Source organism: Perna viridis, chromosome 9, assembly GCF_037379345.1.
Source record: "Perna viridis isolate PV_CMFRI_1.1 ecotype Kerala chromosome 9, ASM3737934v1, whole genome shotgun sequence".
In the NCBI taxonomy this organism is placed as follows: Eukaryota; Metazoa; Mollusca; class Bivalvia; order Mytilida; family Mytilidae; genus Perna; species Perna viridis.
In genome coordinates, this window is record NC_142453.1 from 38,879,710 (window position 1) to 38,898,836 (window position 19,127).

A 19,127-nucleotide genomic window follows, 5' to 3' on the forward strand; every position below is an offset into this window, starting at 1 on the left:
TCTTAGTGTTATGTATGGTACATTAATGTCATCTCTATTTATTATAATGGAATTGTGCTTGTCTTTAGAACGGGGGGTTCGAAGTCAAGGATTTAATCACAGGCTTAATGAAATCCGCTTTTTCCTTCAAGCATGTGAAAACCATTGAAAAAAAGAAAACGATTCACATGTTTTGCATTTTGAAAAAATACAGTAAGACATGCAGCCTTGCATTTATTTTTGTCTTATGTATACAACCTTAGCCACCTCTGTATATACTGTGAAAACATTTAGAAAATTGACCCAAGCATTAACATATAATACACAGAATTATAAAAAAAAATGACCTGTCATAAATTGTGAAAGATGTTTAGCTTGGTGTATGTGCACTGGTAGGGAAAACAGTTTGTGACTTTTCAACCAATACTAATTTTATGCACTTCTTGTTCAGCCTTTATAACATTAAATCAAGGTTTATCTTGGGACATTTAAATGCTACCGAAGAGGTGGATCTAGAGATTCTCAAAAGAGGTGACTCCTGGCTGGCCAAAGAGGGGCCCCGGCTCTGTCATGGCTCAGTGATTTCCCATATATTCAACTAAAAGTTTTCAACCTAAGGTGGGGGGCTAGGGCCACCTGCTCCCTTAAATCCGCCTAGCTATGTACCATTAAGAAATACTGACGAATTGCTCAAACCAAGAAAAGCTGCAAACAACAAGATAGAAAGGAACAAGGTTATCGGTTCAGTTGGAACTGTCATAAACAAAATGTACCTCGTTTCATTAGTGGTTTGTAGAAGTGTATAGCAGATGAAATGAGAATACATGCTGCTACCAGACAGTTTACCGTAAATTCTGCTTTTACTGTCGTCAGTTACACATTTATACTTTTCGCGAAGGCGAAAAAATAAACCTAACATTTTTGGCGATGTATGTAACAAACCACAGTCTGACGCCTATGTCCTATTTTTAGTAACGGCCACCATGTTTTTGACAGATCAAAAATCTAAAGACAACTTTTGTACAAGATACCCTAAGGAACATCTGTGCGAAGTTTCATATGATTCCGCTCAGTAGTTTCAAAGGAGATTTTTGAAAAAAAAAGTCATTACGAAGAGTTAAATATAGTTTACTATAAAAATCCTTGATCAATAGATATAAAACAAATACATTCTGGTTAAATTATGAGACTTATCATGATGAATTATTGTCATGCTGACTTAGAAATGGACCGTTTTCCGAGAGTTGTACAATGTAGATGGTGGCAATCGTCTTTCGTTGCTCTTAATAATAGTTACTCCAGCAATGCTAGAGGTTGTCTGGCAAGCTATTTTCTGACTTGGTGCCATCCTAACGTTGGGGTATGGAGGGACGGAATTCCAACTTCTTACGTTATAGGAGTAAATAATAATTTGTGTTTTCAAGTAAAGAACCCATTGACGACATAAGGAGATCCATTAATGGCTTCAGAATTACAACTCCTCATTCTATTTGACATTTAAATATTTCAAAGCAAACATTAAGATCACAGAAAGTCACGTTAAAACGTTTATTTCTATTGAAATACTAAATCTGTCAAAACCCAACATTTGGTATAATTATAAAATTGTACTACTGTCGACATACGGATAGTGAAGCATGGGTTTAAGATATAATGATTGGGGGAAAAGGCCATCAATTAAAAGTAAAAAACACTCATAATGGCTTAACTAACGCCCCACAAGCAGCTAACATAAGATACCAGTATCGTATTGCATATCCCTGAGCAGGTGTACGTTCAAAACATGGATGCTATAAAAATATAGTACATTTTCTTTTTGCCTCTCTACAAACTAATGTTTTGTCAAAAGATATGAACAATGACTTATGAAATAGAGCAAAGATCACACTGTAAGATGAAGAACTTTTTTAAAAGAAAATCTAACATAATATCATAAAAATGTTCCACTGAAAAGGTTGGTTTGGTGAGTGCAAAACGAAAGTGAAAGTAGGGAAAATGGCTATTTCTAGTTCAAGACTACTTTTCTGTCCGATCTTCGTAGACTCACCCTATTTTCTTTGCAGAAAATTATTTTTTTCACATGTCCTTAGAAATGCTACATAAGTGAAAGTTTCATTGAATCAATTTACGTATTTTTTTTTTAAATCCTAAAAATATGCACTTCACTATAGAAGTCTATGGGAAAATTAATACGATACTGAGACCAAAAGCAAAGTAACCCTTATTTCAATCAGACCGGAAGTACACTATACCCAGTCAAAATTAAAATGTCAAAAGTTGATAGGGACATCCAATACGAATTGTTCATATTGGATGTCCCTTGTAATGCATTTTTTTCACAAACAGTTACATATGATCTACATACTAAATGTAACGAACGGAATGAACTAGATTACACATAATAACTGATGATAAGGGAAACAAGACGTCACACAGAAAAAAAAACACTAGCAATATGAAGTCCCATAAAACCAGGAGTTACATCAGGTGGTCCGGAAGGGTAAGCACGCCCTGCTTCGCCAGCGGCACCCACCATATTACAAGTGAGTATAATCAGGTAATAACCTAGCTACAATAATGCAGCTCCGCGACACGTGTCAAACGCTATTCAAATGCATCAAGAAAACTTTGGGGTACAAGCAACGTTAAATGGCCGTTTCAAACTTAATCTGTATTATAATACACTCAATAATTGTACAAAGTTTGGAAAAGGTCTCACGTAATATGTTGGGTGCCACTGGCGAAGCAGGACATGCGTACCCTTCCGGACCACCTGATATAATGTGGTTTAATGATTTACAGATTTGGTCCATTCTTATTTCTCTGCATGTTCAGTAGATATCTCCCTCAATAAAACCACTTTGAAGCGTTAAGGTGAAAGTTAGCGTTTCATTTATAAAAGAAAAATCAAGGGAACTAAGATTCTAGCGGAAATCAAAACTACGGTTTTCAAAAGCGCTTGTAATGGGGTTCAAATACAGGAACGCGCACTGTATATTGTTTACATACATTAAGAAAAAATAAATACCTCAAACAAAACAGACATACAATATTTAATAACTTTCATGTATAGTCGATATATGCAATTACAATAGTAGTAACGTTATTTGTTATAAATTTCATCATCGATGTGCCAACGCAATAAGGGAGGTAATCCATGCACGTAATCAGTGTATAAATTAAGCACCCATTGAAGCACGTTTATTTTTCCTACTTTGTTTAACTATTTTCATTTTTCAGAACACTTAGTTTCTAAAATATTATTCCATGAGAGCGGATTAAAATTTTAAATCTAAACATGAAAGCTCGGCTTACAAAACCTTCCTAAACCATGCAAAATATATGAAACTCTGATTAAATCATGCAAAATGTATGATTTAATCAGAGAATTGAATTATGATATTGTTGTCACAATTAACACAATTTTAACGCAAAATTTAACGATCCGCGAATTACCGTAAACGGAATATTGGATTTTGATATTTCTATATTTAACCATGAGAACTTGTCAAACAGGTTTTCTGGAGAAGTCCACGGTTCAGTTGGTTTGAATGACAACTACGGTAAAGGGCAGATACCATACGAATGGTCTATTATTTATAGTGGCTATTGGGCTTGGTGTTTTGGGGGTTCATAGGCAACTTTCGACAGAAATCTGGACAGGATAAAGTGGAAGTTTAGGGACTGAGGGGCACTTGCCCGGAGTAATAATTCATTCAGCATCAAGGTAAGTTTACCTGCGTTAATTGTCGTTATTTGTTGATCGATTTTATAATCTGTATAATAGGGAATAACAATCGTCAATTATGAATGGAATGTATTGAAAACATTGAATACTACGTGAAAGGGTCCAAAGAGTGGAGTGTTCCCCTAGTTCTGAATTATCATAAATATAAAATATTGTTTTACACAAAGGAACATTTTGTAATGTTAACGATTGATATTAAAAAAATCAAACAAGTCTACACAAATACTGCAGTAACATGGTTCCATGTTATGTTGTGTTTTTTCTGGGATGTCTGTTCATGCACAAGAACAAATACTGCAAACTGCAACTTGATTAAATATGCCTTATCATCACAAATTTCGTGTCTTGTGTGATTTGTGACAAAATAATAGACTCGATGCCCGAGCAGAGGTGTATTGATAAAATGTTACAAAGTATTTTACGATAATCTTGAAACGCTCACGTTAGCATTGCGCTTTTCTGAAATTTTATGGCGAGTTCATAATTTTCAGAGACAAGCGAAGCAAGTCCTTTGCAGTACCAACAAAGAATGTACTGTCGCCATTCTCAGAGACAACCTCGACTAACCCTATGCAGTACATTGGCGTATCAAAAATGATCCTCCCTTGTGATAGAAAATTTTGGTTGATTTTTTAGAGAAAAAAACTTGAAATCACTAGAGAACTCCCCACCCTAGCTCTTTTCATGTTTTGAAACACATTGAAAACATATGTTTAGGACCGATGGCGAAAAATAAGTTCTTGTGCATATAAATACATGAAAACATACATATTTTCAAAAATCATACAAAATTCATTCTCTTTCACATAAAGTATTAAGGAAAACATACCACATTTACATGATTTTATATAAATTAATTCGCTAGTCCTAAACATACTTTTTCGTTTTTCAAGTTGGTCCTAAATATGCAAAACAAAAAAAAATCGACAAGCATGTGTTTTCCGGGTATTTTAAGAATCATATGAATTCCGTACGTTATGTTTGAAAACTTTCACCATACTCACAAACGGTTAACAAATCAAAGGATGGTCCATCTTCTGGATTATTTCGTATGTACTTCTGTAAAACGTGTTATATAATGTAAATTATCGTAGTAAATTTAAATCATTTTAATACAACGAAATTTGCCAGTTAGCCATTCTGTGTTGGGCTGAAAGTAAAACTTAACACTGCAAAGCATATATGTGGTATAATAATATTCATTCCATGGTTCTAGATAGGCTGTAGCTAATTAGTAATTATATGTCATGTTTCAGATGGCCAACATGTACCTCATTATCCTTTTATTGGTATGCATAGCTCTAGCCCAGGAGGACTGTCCAGCCACGACAACTCCCTGCTTTTACCAAAATGTTGGGTTCTATCAATCCTCAAATAGCCTAGCTAATCAGCATTACTACATTGGCGGACTGTTTGGTGTCCACGAAAAACCGTTCGATGCCTACTCCTGTTCGACAGCGGCCATTAGAGATCGTGGTATAATCAATTTAGAGGCATTCTTATGGGCGATAAAAAACACCAATAGTTTAATTTCTGCCGGTGGCGTTGCATTAGACTCTTGTTCGTCTTCAGATCAAAATATCGAAAACATTCTTAGTTTTGAAACTTGTAAAGTGACACTCGGTGAGACTAACCCAATATCACCGAGGAATTTACTTGCCTACGTAGGCCCCGACCGAAGTTCACAAGTCCCGTCCGTTTCTTCATTGCTGTATGAGATGAACAAAACTCATATAACGCACGCAGCTACCTCTCCAAAACTACGGGGTGGAGGCAAAGACGAGTTTTTTCTGCGGGCAGTTCCTACAGATGACAATGATGTTGAAGTAATGAAGGAGTTGTTTGAGAAAATAAAAGTTAAATATATAATTGTTGTTTACCAAGACGACGAATATGGTATGGGCATGTTTGATTCGTTTAACAGGACAATGTCACAGAGTGATGTTTGTATCGTGTTCTATATCAAAATGACTGATTCAAATATGGTGGAGATAGCCACAGCTCTCCAGACGCGTTACATGACCAGATTCGTCGCTCTTCTTCTCACATCCGATAAAACTCTCTCTCTGATGAATTATCTAAGAACAACGGCTTCACAATTTCCGCTCGGAGCGTTTACTTTTTTCGGCACGTCGTCATGGGGACGATCTAGCGACATATCTGCTGGTGGTGGCATTAGTGGTTACACAATTGAAATGTCCGCACCTGCATTCATGACAACCGAAAATGATCAGTTCTATGACTATCTGAAGAATCTTAAACCAAGCGAAAACAAACACAATCCGTGGTATGAACAATGGTGGAGATCAAAAGTCAACTGTTTAACAGGAACGATTGTCGAATGTGAGGCAAACCCCTCATATAATCTGAACAATGTTAGAGACGTGTACACTCCCTTTACAATAATGGCTGTGAGAGCTATAAAGAAAGCTATTGATACAGTTGCGAATGGTGCATGTGGTACGCACGTCCTATGTTCAGGACTTCTAAACCAAAACAACAGGGGGTCACAGATCAGAAACGCCACTATACAAGCAACACATGGTACCAGTGGGCGGCGGTACTTTAAAGACAATGGCGACTTAGCCAACATCAACGTGAACTATAAGGTCTATAAGATCGGACAGACTGGAAGTTATGACCAGGTAAGATAGAAATCTGGTGATGGCACCAAAAGTCGAATAAGTTAAAAAAAAATTTGCATTTGATAAGCGTATGCCAAATCCCTCTAGCTGTTTTTTTTACATGTTGAAGACCACGCAGGTATTTTGATCATACGCCTAGTACGATCAGTACCATATTTAAAAAAATACACCGGGTTGTCCGACCGTTCGGGCATGGGATATAAACCGAATATAGATATCGTCAGATTATCATCTCCTTAAAAATATGCTGTTCTATTCGAAATATAAACTTTTCAAGTCTTTCATGGAAAATGAATACACCAAAACGGAAACAAATAAGGCTTATAAAATAGAATTTAAAATATGTTTAAATAATTATAAAATATTTCCCCATCTGTCTAAACCTGTGTGAAATACAAAGTCAATGTTCTTTTGCTTTTGTGCAACTGAATTCCATTTTGATTTTCAGTCCCTTTCAATTTTTTGTCACAATATTTGTATATAGTCTAGACCATACCATGGTTAAAATACCCCTTTTGTCTTAGCTATATACATATCCTGTGATGACCAATTATTATTGAAATAGTAAAAGAAATAATTAACTTGGACACAGTTACTCAGTGGTTCATGACGCTGGATTTGGTTCAAGATTTTTCAAGCTAGTTAAATCATGGGGCTTTTCCACAAGCCAGTCGACTTCCGGAGCCAAGTTAGTTCATTGTTGACGTTAACACGCAGATAATCTATATGCACCGACATTAAATAGACTTTCATTTCCCTTTAACCGCATTGCAGAGAGATTGTGAGAACTAGATGACTCGATCTGTAGTATGTCAGCCTAAACCAAGATGTTAGTATAAAAAAATTAAAATGAAAAAGGGACACAACAAAAAGGAATAAGACGTATGAAAAAAAAACAACAAACCAACAAACAAAACGAGGACTTGAATGTGAAGATACTTTTCTATACTTTTTCTACGTCTTGCGTCTTGCATACATACTTTTACTACCAGTGATAAACAACTAATATTAATGAATATTAAATTTACTCATATTAAAATCTCACTAGTAAAAAACGGTCGATTTGGTAATTTACCATAAATGTATATCTATTTGTATAAATTTATCATATATGGATGGTCAAATGCACTTCGTGTTTTTCATTTTCAGTTTGCAGAATATGATGGGAGCAACTTTATAGTATCCGGGGGCGTTATACAGGCCATTGATTCCAAGTGCCCTAACTCCCCGTGTCTTCAATGTGGTGAAATACCCACGACCCAGCCTAAAACAACTCAACCCACGACTACGACAACAATAAAAACGACAACAGACGACACTGAAGGAGGAAAATATACGAGAGTAAAAATGCTGGCTTCTCAATCATTTACTGGCGTTTACGACGAACAGTCAAGAGATATGTACGCGTTGAGATTTGAACTTGGTCAGAAATGGATTATTGCTTTAGGGGTTTTAGCAGGTGTAGGTCTTTTGGCTGTTTTCGTGTTTGAAATATACATTCTTTACAAGCTGATGGGTACTAAAACAGGGCGCCAATGGAGAACTCTATGGCTCGGACAACTGCTGCTATTTGGTATATTCTTGTCTTATCTGGTTCTGTTTGCATACTTACCAATTCCAACGGACACAACGTGTGCTTTAACTAGATTTGGTGTCGGTTTTTCATATTCCGTTATGTTTGCGGTCTTATTGGTAAAACTGATGGTTATTTTGACATCAAAATCTTCGGAGGCCTCCATTTTAGCAGACGACATATCTTCACCAAACTATTTAAAAGGAATTTACCAGTTTCTGATGTTCGTGTTTGTGGTTGGGGTTCAGGTTGTCATCGATATTCAATGGTTAATTCTTGTACCACCGAAAGCGGTTAAGGTAGTTACAAATAATGGAAATGAGGCCTGGGTATGCAACCATTTTACATGGGAGGCCAAGCATGGATGGAATGACATGACAAACTTTGTACGAACTGGTTTCGAAAACCATTTAATCTCACTTGTTTACATTATGTTCTTAATTCTTATGAACACTGTGGTGGCCATGCGTGCTCATGGTATCATAACGAATCACAGAGAAAGCATTTTCATTGGAATTGCCTGTGGCTTTTCAATCCCAATCTGGATAGCTTGGGGTCTAGTTGCAGGTTTAAACCGCGAGCATGCGTATGCTCAGGAGTTTACCGACGCCTGTATGGCGTTTGGTCTGTTCATTACAGCGACTTTGATATTATTTTCCATGTTCCTTCCCAAAGTCCGGCAGTTAGTCAATATGGGGGTGGAGGGGATCTATCTTGAGGACGACAGGGAGTCATATTATGCACAATCCGTCATCATGGCGCCACCTAGCTACAAGAGCAGGCCAAGCTCAGTGATCTATGTCAATCATTCTGATCCTGTCATACTCAATGGCGATCCTAGTAAGTATATATTGACGAACACGTAAAGTAATAACAACGACTCAATAAAAAAATTAAGGAGAGGAAATTGAATCTTATAAATCCAAATCATAGTCAAGTCACGAATAAATCAATTTTCGGATTCAATTAAACAATAATACAATGAAATAAACTGGCCCACAATATAAACGAATCGACTTACTAAACCATATTTTTTTCAAGAAAGCAGCAGTTATTCTATCCTCTTGAGTATAAGTCACGAATTTCTATATACGTAGAACATTGCCCGATAAATTTCTTGGTCACGCCTTAGGTTTAGTGTTCCGAACATCGATCTTTAGCAGGAAAGCCACTTTCGCGATACCTTAGAGAATTTGACTATAACCTCGTTAAATGGAATCTGCGTTTAGACATTGCTGTGTAGTCTTTGCAATTTTCATTTCGGTCCAATTTTTGTCTTTCACTTTCTTTCGGTCTTGTCTTGGGTTTTTGTTCAATACCCTCTGTTTTTTGAGTTGATTTCGTTTTATTTTCTACCCATTCATAGTTTCCTGTAATTGTCAATTTCAGATCATCTGAAGCATCCGGGCACTTTACAGCCCGGTAGTATGTACAGTGGACACAGTGCTCCGGCATTCTCTAAACGTCCGGACAGTAAAAGTCTTAAACTTACTACAGATTTGTCAGGGAAACATCTACAAGCAGATAAAAAACGACCCCATTCAGAAATAGGATATATGTATAGAAAAACTAGGTCAGAGAGTGGTGGCACTGGAACATTGCGAAGTAAGTTTAAATAATATTTTTCTTTTTTCAAGGAACCACTTCAAAACTGTGCATATGTCTGACTTCGAGGTGACAATAAATATGTATTGTAACAGGTATGAATACACAGGACTACAATGCTCGGTTCAAAGTATGATCAACTATGCAACAAACCGAAGCCATGTGCATGCATTTGTTATCCTTCATATTTTGCTTCTGGTGTTTTTAGATGTAAAAAAAACGGTACCGAAACATTAACTGTTTTTTTTATATTACAAATTTCATTGAATCGTCAGATATACATAATATACAGGTTGGACTTTAATTGCAATAAATGTAGTGATACTATGTGGAAAGGGAATTCATTAGAAGGATTGATTACATCCCTTTTAGACAGGTTTTAACTGTCTTTTTCGTTTCAGAATCCCGATCACAAACAGATCTTGGTGCTCTGTGAGGTGCTGTTAGAGGATATTGTAACCTTGTGATATTAGCCAATCATAGACGCGTCTGTTCACTTCCGGTCATTTGATGGATTATGACAAAATAATTTGAGCGGATTGAATTCGACTTGCCACTTTTAAGTGAATATGGCAGTTGCATTTTTATTAACTGCATTCCAAATATGATAACTGCATAATCAAAATATTGCTTCGTTTTCAACATTTTATACAATGTATATGTAAATTCTTACAATTGATATTTTGGGATAGAGAATTTGTGTTCTCATTTCAAGGGAGTTTACTGGTATATAGTCGACATATATACGAACATATATGCCCCTGGTCGCACGAACTTCACTATACATTAAGACCGATATTATTATGTTTAAAAGAAGTACTGCACGATGTTTATTCGAAGAACAAATATTGTCAGAGCATTTAGTGTAATTTTGTTTACTAAATGTAGTAGGCAGCACCATAATTCGTTTGTGGTTTTGTATAAATATTCAGTAGAAATCTAGTGTCCTGTCATATCCTTAGTGTAGTTACTGATCAGCATTTAAACTTTGTCTTTGATCCAAAGCTAACAAAGCCCTGTACTTTACTTTTTTTGTATTTCATTAAAAAATGTCAAATTTAGAATTTCCTCAAATTTGTGTGGATATAGTAACAATTTCGATTATATGGTGAATTACATTTTAATTTAAGATGTTAAAGGTTTTGAAGAAATGCTGAATTTGATGTTATATGGAAACTGGTCCAATTTCCCAAGGTGTCATGATAGTAACCTCTGGAGTTGTGCGGTCTGCATGTAATTTGTGATGATATATATTTATCATAAACTATTTTTGTATACGATTTTTAATGAAATGTCTCAGTATTTTTATGGTGACTTGTGTGTTTGATGTATATTTTTGTTATTATTCCATATGATAGCGTGTTTGTATGATGTACCATTCACTTGTATGAACATCCAATGATGTTAAAAGAAAGTATTAAAGTGCTATAAAATGTTAGTCTTGACTTTACTTTAGTCTTAGATATTAAAGTAAGATTGCTTTCTTTTTGGATGAAACTCTTAAACGGTCCAGAGCAAAAATTAAGTACCATTACATGTAAGCTGAAGATAAACCTAACAAACACGACTTCTTTTTTTGTCATCTTGGCTTCAAGGTATTGAAAACATTTTGAGTGAATGTGGCCTGCAATACATATGGTTCTATCAATTTGTCTACATTGGTAAATGGCTAAAAAGCACTGTTGAAAAAACCCTTCATGACTAATTCATCCAAAGTTGGTATTCAAATATTGAAAATGGTGCAAAAACATGGAATTACCTACTATTCAAAAAAGATCATGGTATCGAAAATATGATATACTTACCTTAATGATAAAGATATTGCAACGTTATGTAAATTTCGACTCGTAAATCATAAACTTCCTGTTGAAAGCGGGAGATGGAAGAACATATTAAGATACAACAGAATCTGCCCTTTTTGCGGGGATGGCGGTATAGGTGATGAATATCATATACTAAAATGCAGGTCCTTCACGATGAAAAGAAAAATATATATAGATAAGAAGTCTTTAGTTAATTGCAATGTTTTAAAGTTCAATAGACTATGGCAAGCCGTTGTGGAATTTATTCCCCATTTATTGATATCAATTATTCATTTATTGATATTAATAAATGAATTATTGATATTAAGGATTGATTATTGATATCAATAAATTGGCATTTATTGATATCAATAAATCAATATATATTAATATCAGTAAATGATTGATAATATAATAACGGAGAGTTCCAACGACAAATTTTGTCGGAAAAGAAATTTCGGAATAACATTGAATATCTTCGTATAATTTCACTTTCGTGACAATATCGAACGCTTCTTATCTGTATAGAAATGTGTTAATAATAAATTTGGTCGTTTTAAAACCATCAGTAAAGATCAATATATTTTGTTTCCTTGTCTTTTTATATTGGGAGTAGAATTACTTGCCATTAAGCTTAAAAATAACCCTCATATCAAAGTGATTAGCTTTAAAGAGGGAGGGCCTATTGTAAGTCAATATGCAGATGATACGTTTTTATTGATAGATGGAAAAGAATCATCTCTTAAAGAAACCTTATCATGTTTTAGAGACTTTCATGGTGCCTCTGGTTTGAAAATGAATAGTAGTAAAACCAAAGTACTGTGGGTTGGATCTAAGAAATATTCAAAGAATATTATATGCCCCGATGAGCAGCTTGATTGGTCAGTTTCAAATTTTAGATATTTAGGTATTGACTTTTCACTAGATTTGACCTCTATGGTCAATTTAAATTTTAAGAAAAAAGTGTTGGAGATTTCTAGACTATTAAAAAGCTGGCAACACAGGAGGCTTACTCTTCAAGGAAAGATCACTGTGGTTAAAAGTTTGGCCTTGCCAAAACTGATTCATTTATTAACGACTTTACCCGATATTAATCTGAATTTTATTAATGTATTAGATAAACTGTTTTTTTTTTTAAATTTTTTGGATGGAAAACAGAAAAAAATAAGCGCAAAACACTTATAGCAGACATACCATATGGAGGATTGCGAATGGTTCATTTGCCATCTTTTATTATTTATCTAAAAATGGGATGGGTGAGAAGAATTTTCCTTCATGAAAATGGGGATTGGCAGCAATTATTGAATTTATCACTGAAACATATTGGTGGTTTATGAGTATTTTCTCTTAATAAAGAGAAACTTCTCCAAGCTAAAGATTATATCAAAAACCCTTTTTGGGGGAATGTGATTTGTGCTTTAAGTTTTTCCAAACCAATTCTTAAATCTAGTGATATTAAACAATGTATCAGTAGAAGATACACCTTACTACATGTAGGTATCAGTAGAGGATATACCTTACTACATGTATGTAACAGTAGAGGATACACCTTACTACATGTAGGTATCAGTAGAGGATATACCTTACTACATGTATGTAACAGTAGAGGATACACCTTACTACATGTAGGCATCAGTAGAGGATATACCTTACTATATGTATGTATCAATAGAGGATACACCTTATGTATGTATCAGTAGAAGATATACCTTACTACATGTATGTATCAGTAGAGGATATACCTTACTACATGTAGGTATCAGTAGAGGATACACCTTACTATATGTATGTATCAATAGAGGATACACCTTATGTATGTATCAGTAGAAGATATACCTTACTACATGTATGTATCAGTAGAGGATATACCTTACTACATGTAGGTATCAGTAGAGGATACACCTTACTATATGTATGTATTAATAGAGGATACACCTTATGTATGTATCAGTAGAAGATACACCTTACTACATGTATGTATCAGTAGAAGATATACCTTACTACATGTAGGCATCAGTAGAGGATACACCTTACTATATGTATGTATCAATAGAGGATACACCTTATGTATGTATCAGTAGAAGATATACCTTACTACATGTATGTATCAGTAGAGGATATACCTTACTACATGTAGGTATCAGTAGAGGATATACCTTACTACATGTAGGTATCAGTAGAGGATATACCTTACTACATGTAGGCATCAGTAGAGGATACACCTTACTATATGTATGTATCAATAGAGGATACACCTTATGTATGTATCAGTAGAAGATATACCTTACTACATGTATGTATCAGTAGAGGATACACCTTATGTATGTATCAGTAGAAGATATACCTTACTACATGAGATGGGAGAATGCTAATATTAAATACATTTGTAACATAATGAATGCAGCAAAAAACAATTTTTTTCTTTTCCAGGACATCAAGGAAAAGACAAATAGCCAGAGCTTTGTTAAATATTTTTCTTTGATTAGCTCTATACCTTCTGATGTTTTAAAAAATATATAAGACAAGTTAAAGATATCAATCTAGAAAATTTTACTCCATATGATGAATTCTTTGATAGAGTTGTTCATTGCAAGAAAGTAAAATTTATTTATACACAGCTTATTAAACAGCAAAGTTATCTCCCAAATGAAAAGTTTTATAGGTGGGAAAATGAACTTAAGGTTGAAATCCCAGAATGGAATAAACTTTTTGTACTCAATAAGAAGTGTTGTGGAAATGCTTATTTGAATAATTTCCAATATAAATTTTTACACAGAGTTGTTGCTACAAATGTATTTTTGTACAAAATTCACATTAAAAATAGTGATGTATGTTCTTTTTGTAATAATGAAAAGGAAACAGTTGGACATTTTTTTGTGCAATCACCTTTGATTTTTTGCAAAATGTTTATCACTGTCTGCAAAGTTTTTTTACAAAGTTTTTTTGGGTGATCCCCAAGAAGGACTTTTATCGAATCTTCTATTGACTGTTACAAAGAACTATATATTTAAATGCAAACTTCATGAGAGACTTCCAAACATAAAATTAGAAGCTTATATGATATTGAATTATATATAGGCCAGAAAAATTACAAGGAGGAAAAAGTCAAACAATTATGGGCCCCTATTGACATCATTTTCCCTGTTATAACCCAAGTTTACAGTATTTGTTTCCTTAACCTTTTACATTTATATTGATATATGAACAAGTCAAATGAACATATTGTGAGATTTTATTCATTTAGTTGAATTTAAATGTGTACAGTGCAGTAGATTATTAATAATAAAGTTATTGAATTGAATGAAAGATGAAAGTGAGAGTGTGTGAAAGTGATGGTGAGTATATATGATATTTTGTATAGTCTTTTTTGTATTAAATTTGATCTCTTGTGAAGACTCTATTACAACTTAGTCAGGTTGTGATGTATGAGTCTTTGTTAAAAGCCTGATTATACTCAAAAAGAAATAAATAATAATAATAAAAAAAAAGGATCAATATATTTTGTGTTTGCTTCCAAATTGTCCCCCTTTGTTTATGTGGCAATTATTGCTTCAGGTCTCACTAACCACTTCTAACGTTTCCATTACTTTACATGTTAAAAAAATAATTTTCAAAGTTTCACTGTGAATTCCCAGGACAAATGTCATCTTGAAGTTGCATACGGTTGCAAAGCTTGGCAAATAAGGCTTGCAAAATCATTATGCTAATGGTACGATGATTGTAGAAATTCTGTTCTGTTAACTTAAAGCATGGAGGCAAATTACTCACACATGTAAACAATATTCATACACTTTTGAAGTTAATTACATATATGATTTTAAAGTATACATTCTCAGCTTTATTTTGACTAATTTTAATCATAATACACACAAATAATGCACTTACAATGCATATGTCTAGGTTCAGTGTGTTTTGGTACTACATGGGGGTGGGGGGGGGGGGGTGGTTGGTCATTTGACCCGGAAGTGGTTAGTGAGACCTCAGCTCAGACAGAGGTGTCTGTCTTAGTGGTCGTGAATGAATTACTTTGAACAATTAATGTAAAAATCATGTTATAGTTATATTATTTACATTTATATGGACAATATATACTTTTGATTTTAAGTAAAATGTTTTGAGTGTCAAACCATGTAGTACTATTGATAATTTTGCATATCAAAATATTGCATAATACCATTTGATATGTTCACATTGAATTTAAAGGTATTGTTAATAAATCGAATTAGACGACCGGGATAACTACACCATGGATAACTGTTTAAATGATTAAATATGGAACGCCATAACTGTCTTATCTGATCAATTGTATTTATACGAGGTGCTATTTCCTTTATATTCGGTACTTTCTTATTTATATGCGGTTGTATTTTCCTTATATGTAGTAGTTTTATCTTAATCTAAATCGATAAGTACCGAAATGACAATAACATTGGATATTACCCGGCATGCAAGTCTTTCGGAACAAGATTTAATAACATGTTAATAATTCGTTCTATTTATTGATATTAATAAATGATTTATCAACACGTTAATAAATATTTATCAACATGTTAATAATTCATCTATTTACTGATATTAATAAATCATGTATGCACATGTTGATAAATATTTATTAAAATGTTATTAAATATTTATTGATATCAATAAATGGGGAATAAATTCCACAACGGCTTGCCATAAGAGACTAACGAATACCACAAAAATGTCTGCACTCCCCATTATCAGAATAATCAATAAGAAAATTGATTTTCTCATTTAGCCATTTACTCATCATCCTGATTTTATCCATCTTTTTATAGGTTACAGACCACCAATTCAACCAATAAGCATTTGCAACGTACGCAAAAAAAGTCCTACGCAGAAATTACCCCTGTTCCTCATAGTGCTGTGAAAAAAGTTCTCATCTTATTTAAAAAATTTAAACAGTTTCTGAAAGGAAAAACATTTCTGTACATTTTATAGGTGCATTTTGCTTCTTGTGATGTGAAGCCTAATCCCCATAATGATTTATAAATATACCCCTATCTTGTGAAAACACTGGGATTTCCCATTCTATTTATAGACCCTTCACTTCCGGTGACCAGTACTGCACTGCAAGTCTGCTAACCCCACATGCCATTCTGAGGATTGTGAGCTGACATATGTAGAATCATGCTGATATATAGTCCTCTGCAGGTTAAAGTTAAGGTAAAGTCCAGAGAAGCCATTGAATATTGTGAAATTAGCATAGAAGCCTATGGAAAGTGGAATTATTGGTTTTTAGCCTATATGCTACTTTGTATTTATTTCTCTTACTTTTTTTGTCAATTTGTCATTTATACTTCAAACTTTGTTCCTCAATGTATTTATCTTTCTTACTTTTTTGTCTGTTGGTTATTTGTACTTCAGTCTTTGTTCCTCAACAACTGTACATTGTTATTGTAAAACATGCATCTTTATCTGTATACCAATGTTTCTACATAGGTTTAGCCGAAATAAAGTATACTATACTTGGAGGCGTTCTACGTAATGTAGTATAATCAGTATATCTGCAATAGCAAGAAAAAACTGATTTGAACGACGAAATAAAGGGTCTTCTTCAGTTTTCGGTGTTTTTCTATGACAGAGAGACCAGAAAGGTGGACGCCATTGTGTCTGCCATGGGTAAAAAAGCCAATCGCAATACGCAAGGTAAAAGTAGTCGAGTAAAGTTCAGACGGACAATGACTAAATTAATCCAACTTTCTGTACGCAGGTCCACATCTTTGTGTCTCATATTTCTACCCATTATGTTGTGAATACAAAAACGTCGATTCGGCAGTTACTAAGTATAAAAGGAGAAGCGACACCGAAGGTACAAACATGGGGGTGGGGGTCGTCGGACAACGCAAAGCCGTGGAAACACGTAAATACCATTCTGTAAAAGAATCGGGCAATGTATGGCATATTTTTCTCAAATTGTTGTTTTATATGTCTCAAATATTTTCAATTTTTACAGTACATTTCAATTAGATTTGACCTATTACCTATTAATATCTTAAACAAAGAGAAAATCGCACGACGCAACACAACTTGAATTTGAAGATGCACGAATCACACTTTAAACTTTGGTTGGAAAAAAGGATAGCACGTGGTGGGGTTTAAAGATCAACCAATTTTATGTTCATTCCATATGAATGGATATTAACACTCAATTATGTATAAAAAAATAATGGTGAATCCATTCAATTCAATGAAGTTGTCCCATTCATTTATGCACAAACTAATACAATAAACTACAAACAAAACAAGAAGCTCCCAGGTGCCTGAATCGCTCACCTGGTTATTTTTTTGTTTTTCATGGGCAATAACTTTAATAAGCTTTCCTACAATTTAGACTCAATAACTTTGGTAGGAGTTATCATAAGAATCATTTCATCAATTGAAAGTTTCATTCTATCTATTATAGTTCATTGGTGTTGGATGAAAACTGTTAAAAACATATTTATTTTACTTTCAAGGGCAATAACTCTAATAAGGAACGAACTACGGTAATGTAAGAATTCGAACCATCCGCTGAAACAAATGACCAAGATAACGTCAAAACTTTACTAGATACCATACAAAGAGCTAATTAATGTAAGATGTCTCTTAAAACAGTTATGATATCTAATTAAATCTATAGAAATCGTATATGTTGAATAAATATAATACAAAAAAAAACGTCAGATTTGTTGAGACTGGTCACGTTAGTGTATGAGCCCATTGGTAAGCAGATCATCTAAAACAGAAACAACATCTACTAAAAAATCTGTTAAGTGTAACTTGATATTACAGCAAATCAAGTTCCGATATCTCTCGGAAACCACTTGAAAACATACTACCATAAAGGTAGCTCTTTTAACAAAGAGGCTGAACAAAACACATTTGATTAAAAAAGCTGTGATTTGAGTACCAACTCACACTCTACCTGAAACTAGGAGCATAAATCATATCCAATAATACCGGGTCATGACCTGTAGTATTTTTGTATCAGTTATGGACTTTTATTACAGTCAATACATTTATATGGACATGTAGAGTGATATTGAAAACAAGGTGATATTGAAAACAAGGAGAAAATCTGACATTGATATCACTCTATCAGACTAAAATATAATGTATGGAATTGTTAAAAACACTATATACTGCAGTAGCAGATCCCGGAAAGGGTTTTCAGGGGATTGAAAATTGTTACTTTTGTGCAAAATAAGCCAATATTAGCCTATAACCCAATTTCCAATATCGTCTGTATTATTATTTGTATTTTATTAAGGCCCTATAGAACTAGTTCAACCCGGCCATATTGTTTTTGGCCTGTTCCAAAGCTTAGATTTATCAATTGACTTCAAAATAAAGAAATTTAATTTCAGTAACTTTTTTTTACTCAGTTGTACACTTAACTACAAAATAAAACAACTAAAATGCTTCAAACAGCACAGCTTTATACAACCACAGTGTTCAAATCCTGGAACATCTGGTGTAAGTATGGACAACATTCAAACTTGATACAGATCAGAGTTTGGATTGTGGTAAATATTTGACACAGCTCAAGTTTCTGGCACACGGTTAAGTTATTGTGTTGACACCATTCTCACAAAGAAAATGTCTGTTTCCCTGTTCAGCCCATAATTCCAATTAACTCAATAACTTTTCCTTAGATGTAAATGATGCTTTTGTAGATTCTATGTGATTACTTCAGATTATTTAATATTTTTTCAAGCATTGCAAATGACATCCAATCAAAAGTTGACTATTTAGACATCAAAACAAGTGAC

General features: G+C 34.0%; 1 protein-coding gene across 1 annotated transcript; it reads left to right on the forward strand.

Moving 5' to 3' along the window:
* The first annotated feature begins 3,516 nt into the window (after positions 1-3,516).
* Positions 3,517-10,988, forward strand: LOC148608415 (metabotropic glutamate receptor 3-like). Its single transcript, XM_088543676.1, has 5 exons — positions 3,517-3,706; positions 4,984-6,372; positions 7,522-8,785; positions 9,335-9,550; positions 9,952-10,988. Exons 2-5 carry the CDS (start codon positions 4,984-4,986, stop codon positions 9,984-9,986), a joined length of 2,904 nt encoding a protein of 967 aa, XP_088399802.1. The 5' UTR covers positions 3,517-3,706; the 3' UTR covers positions 9,987-10,988.
* The last annotated feature ends 8,139 nt before the right edge of the window (positions 10,989-19,127 follow it).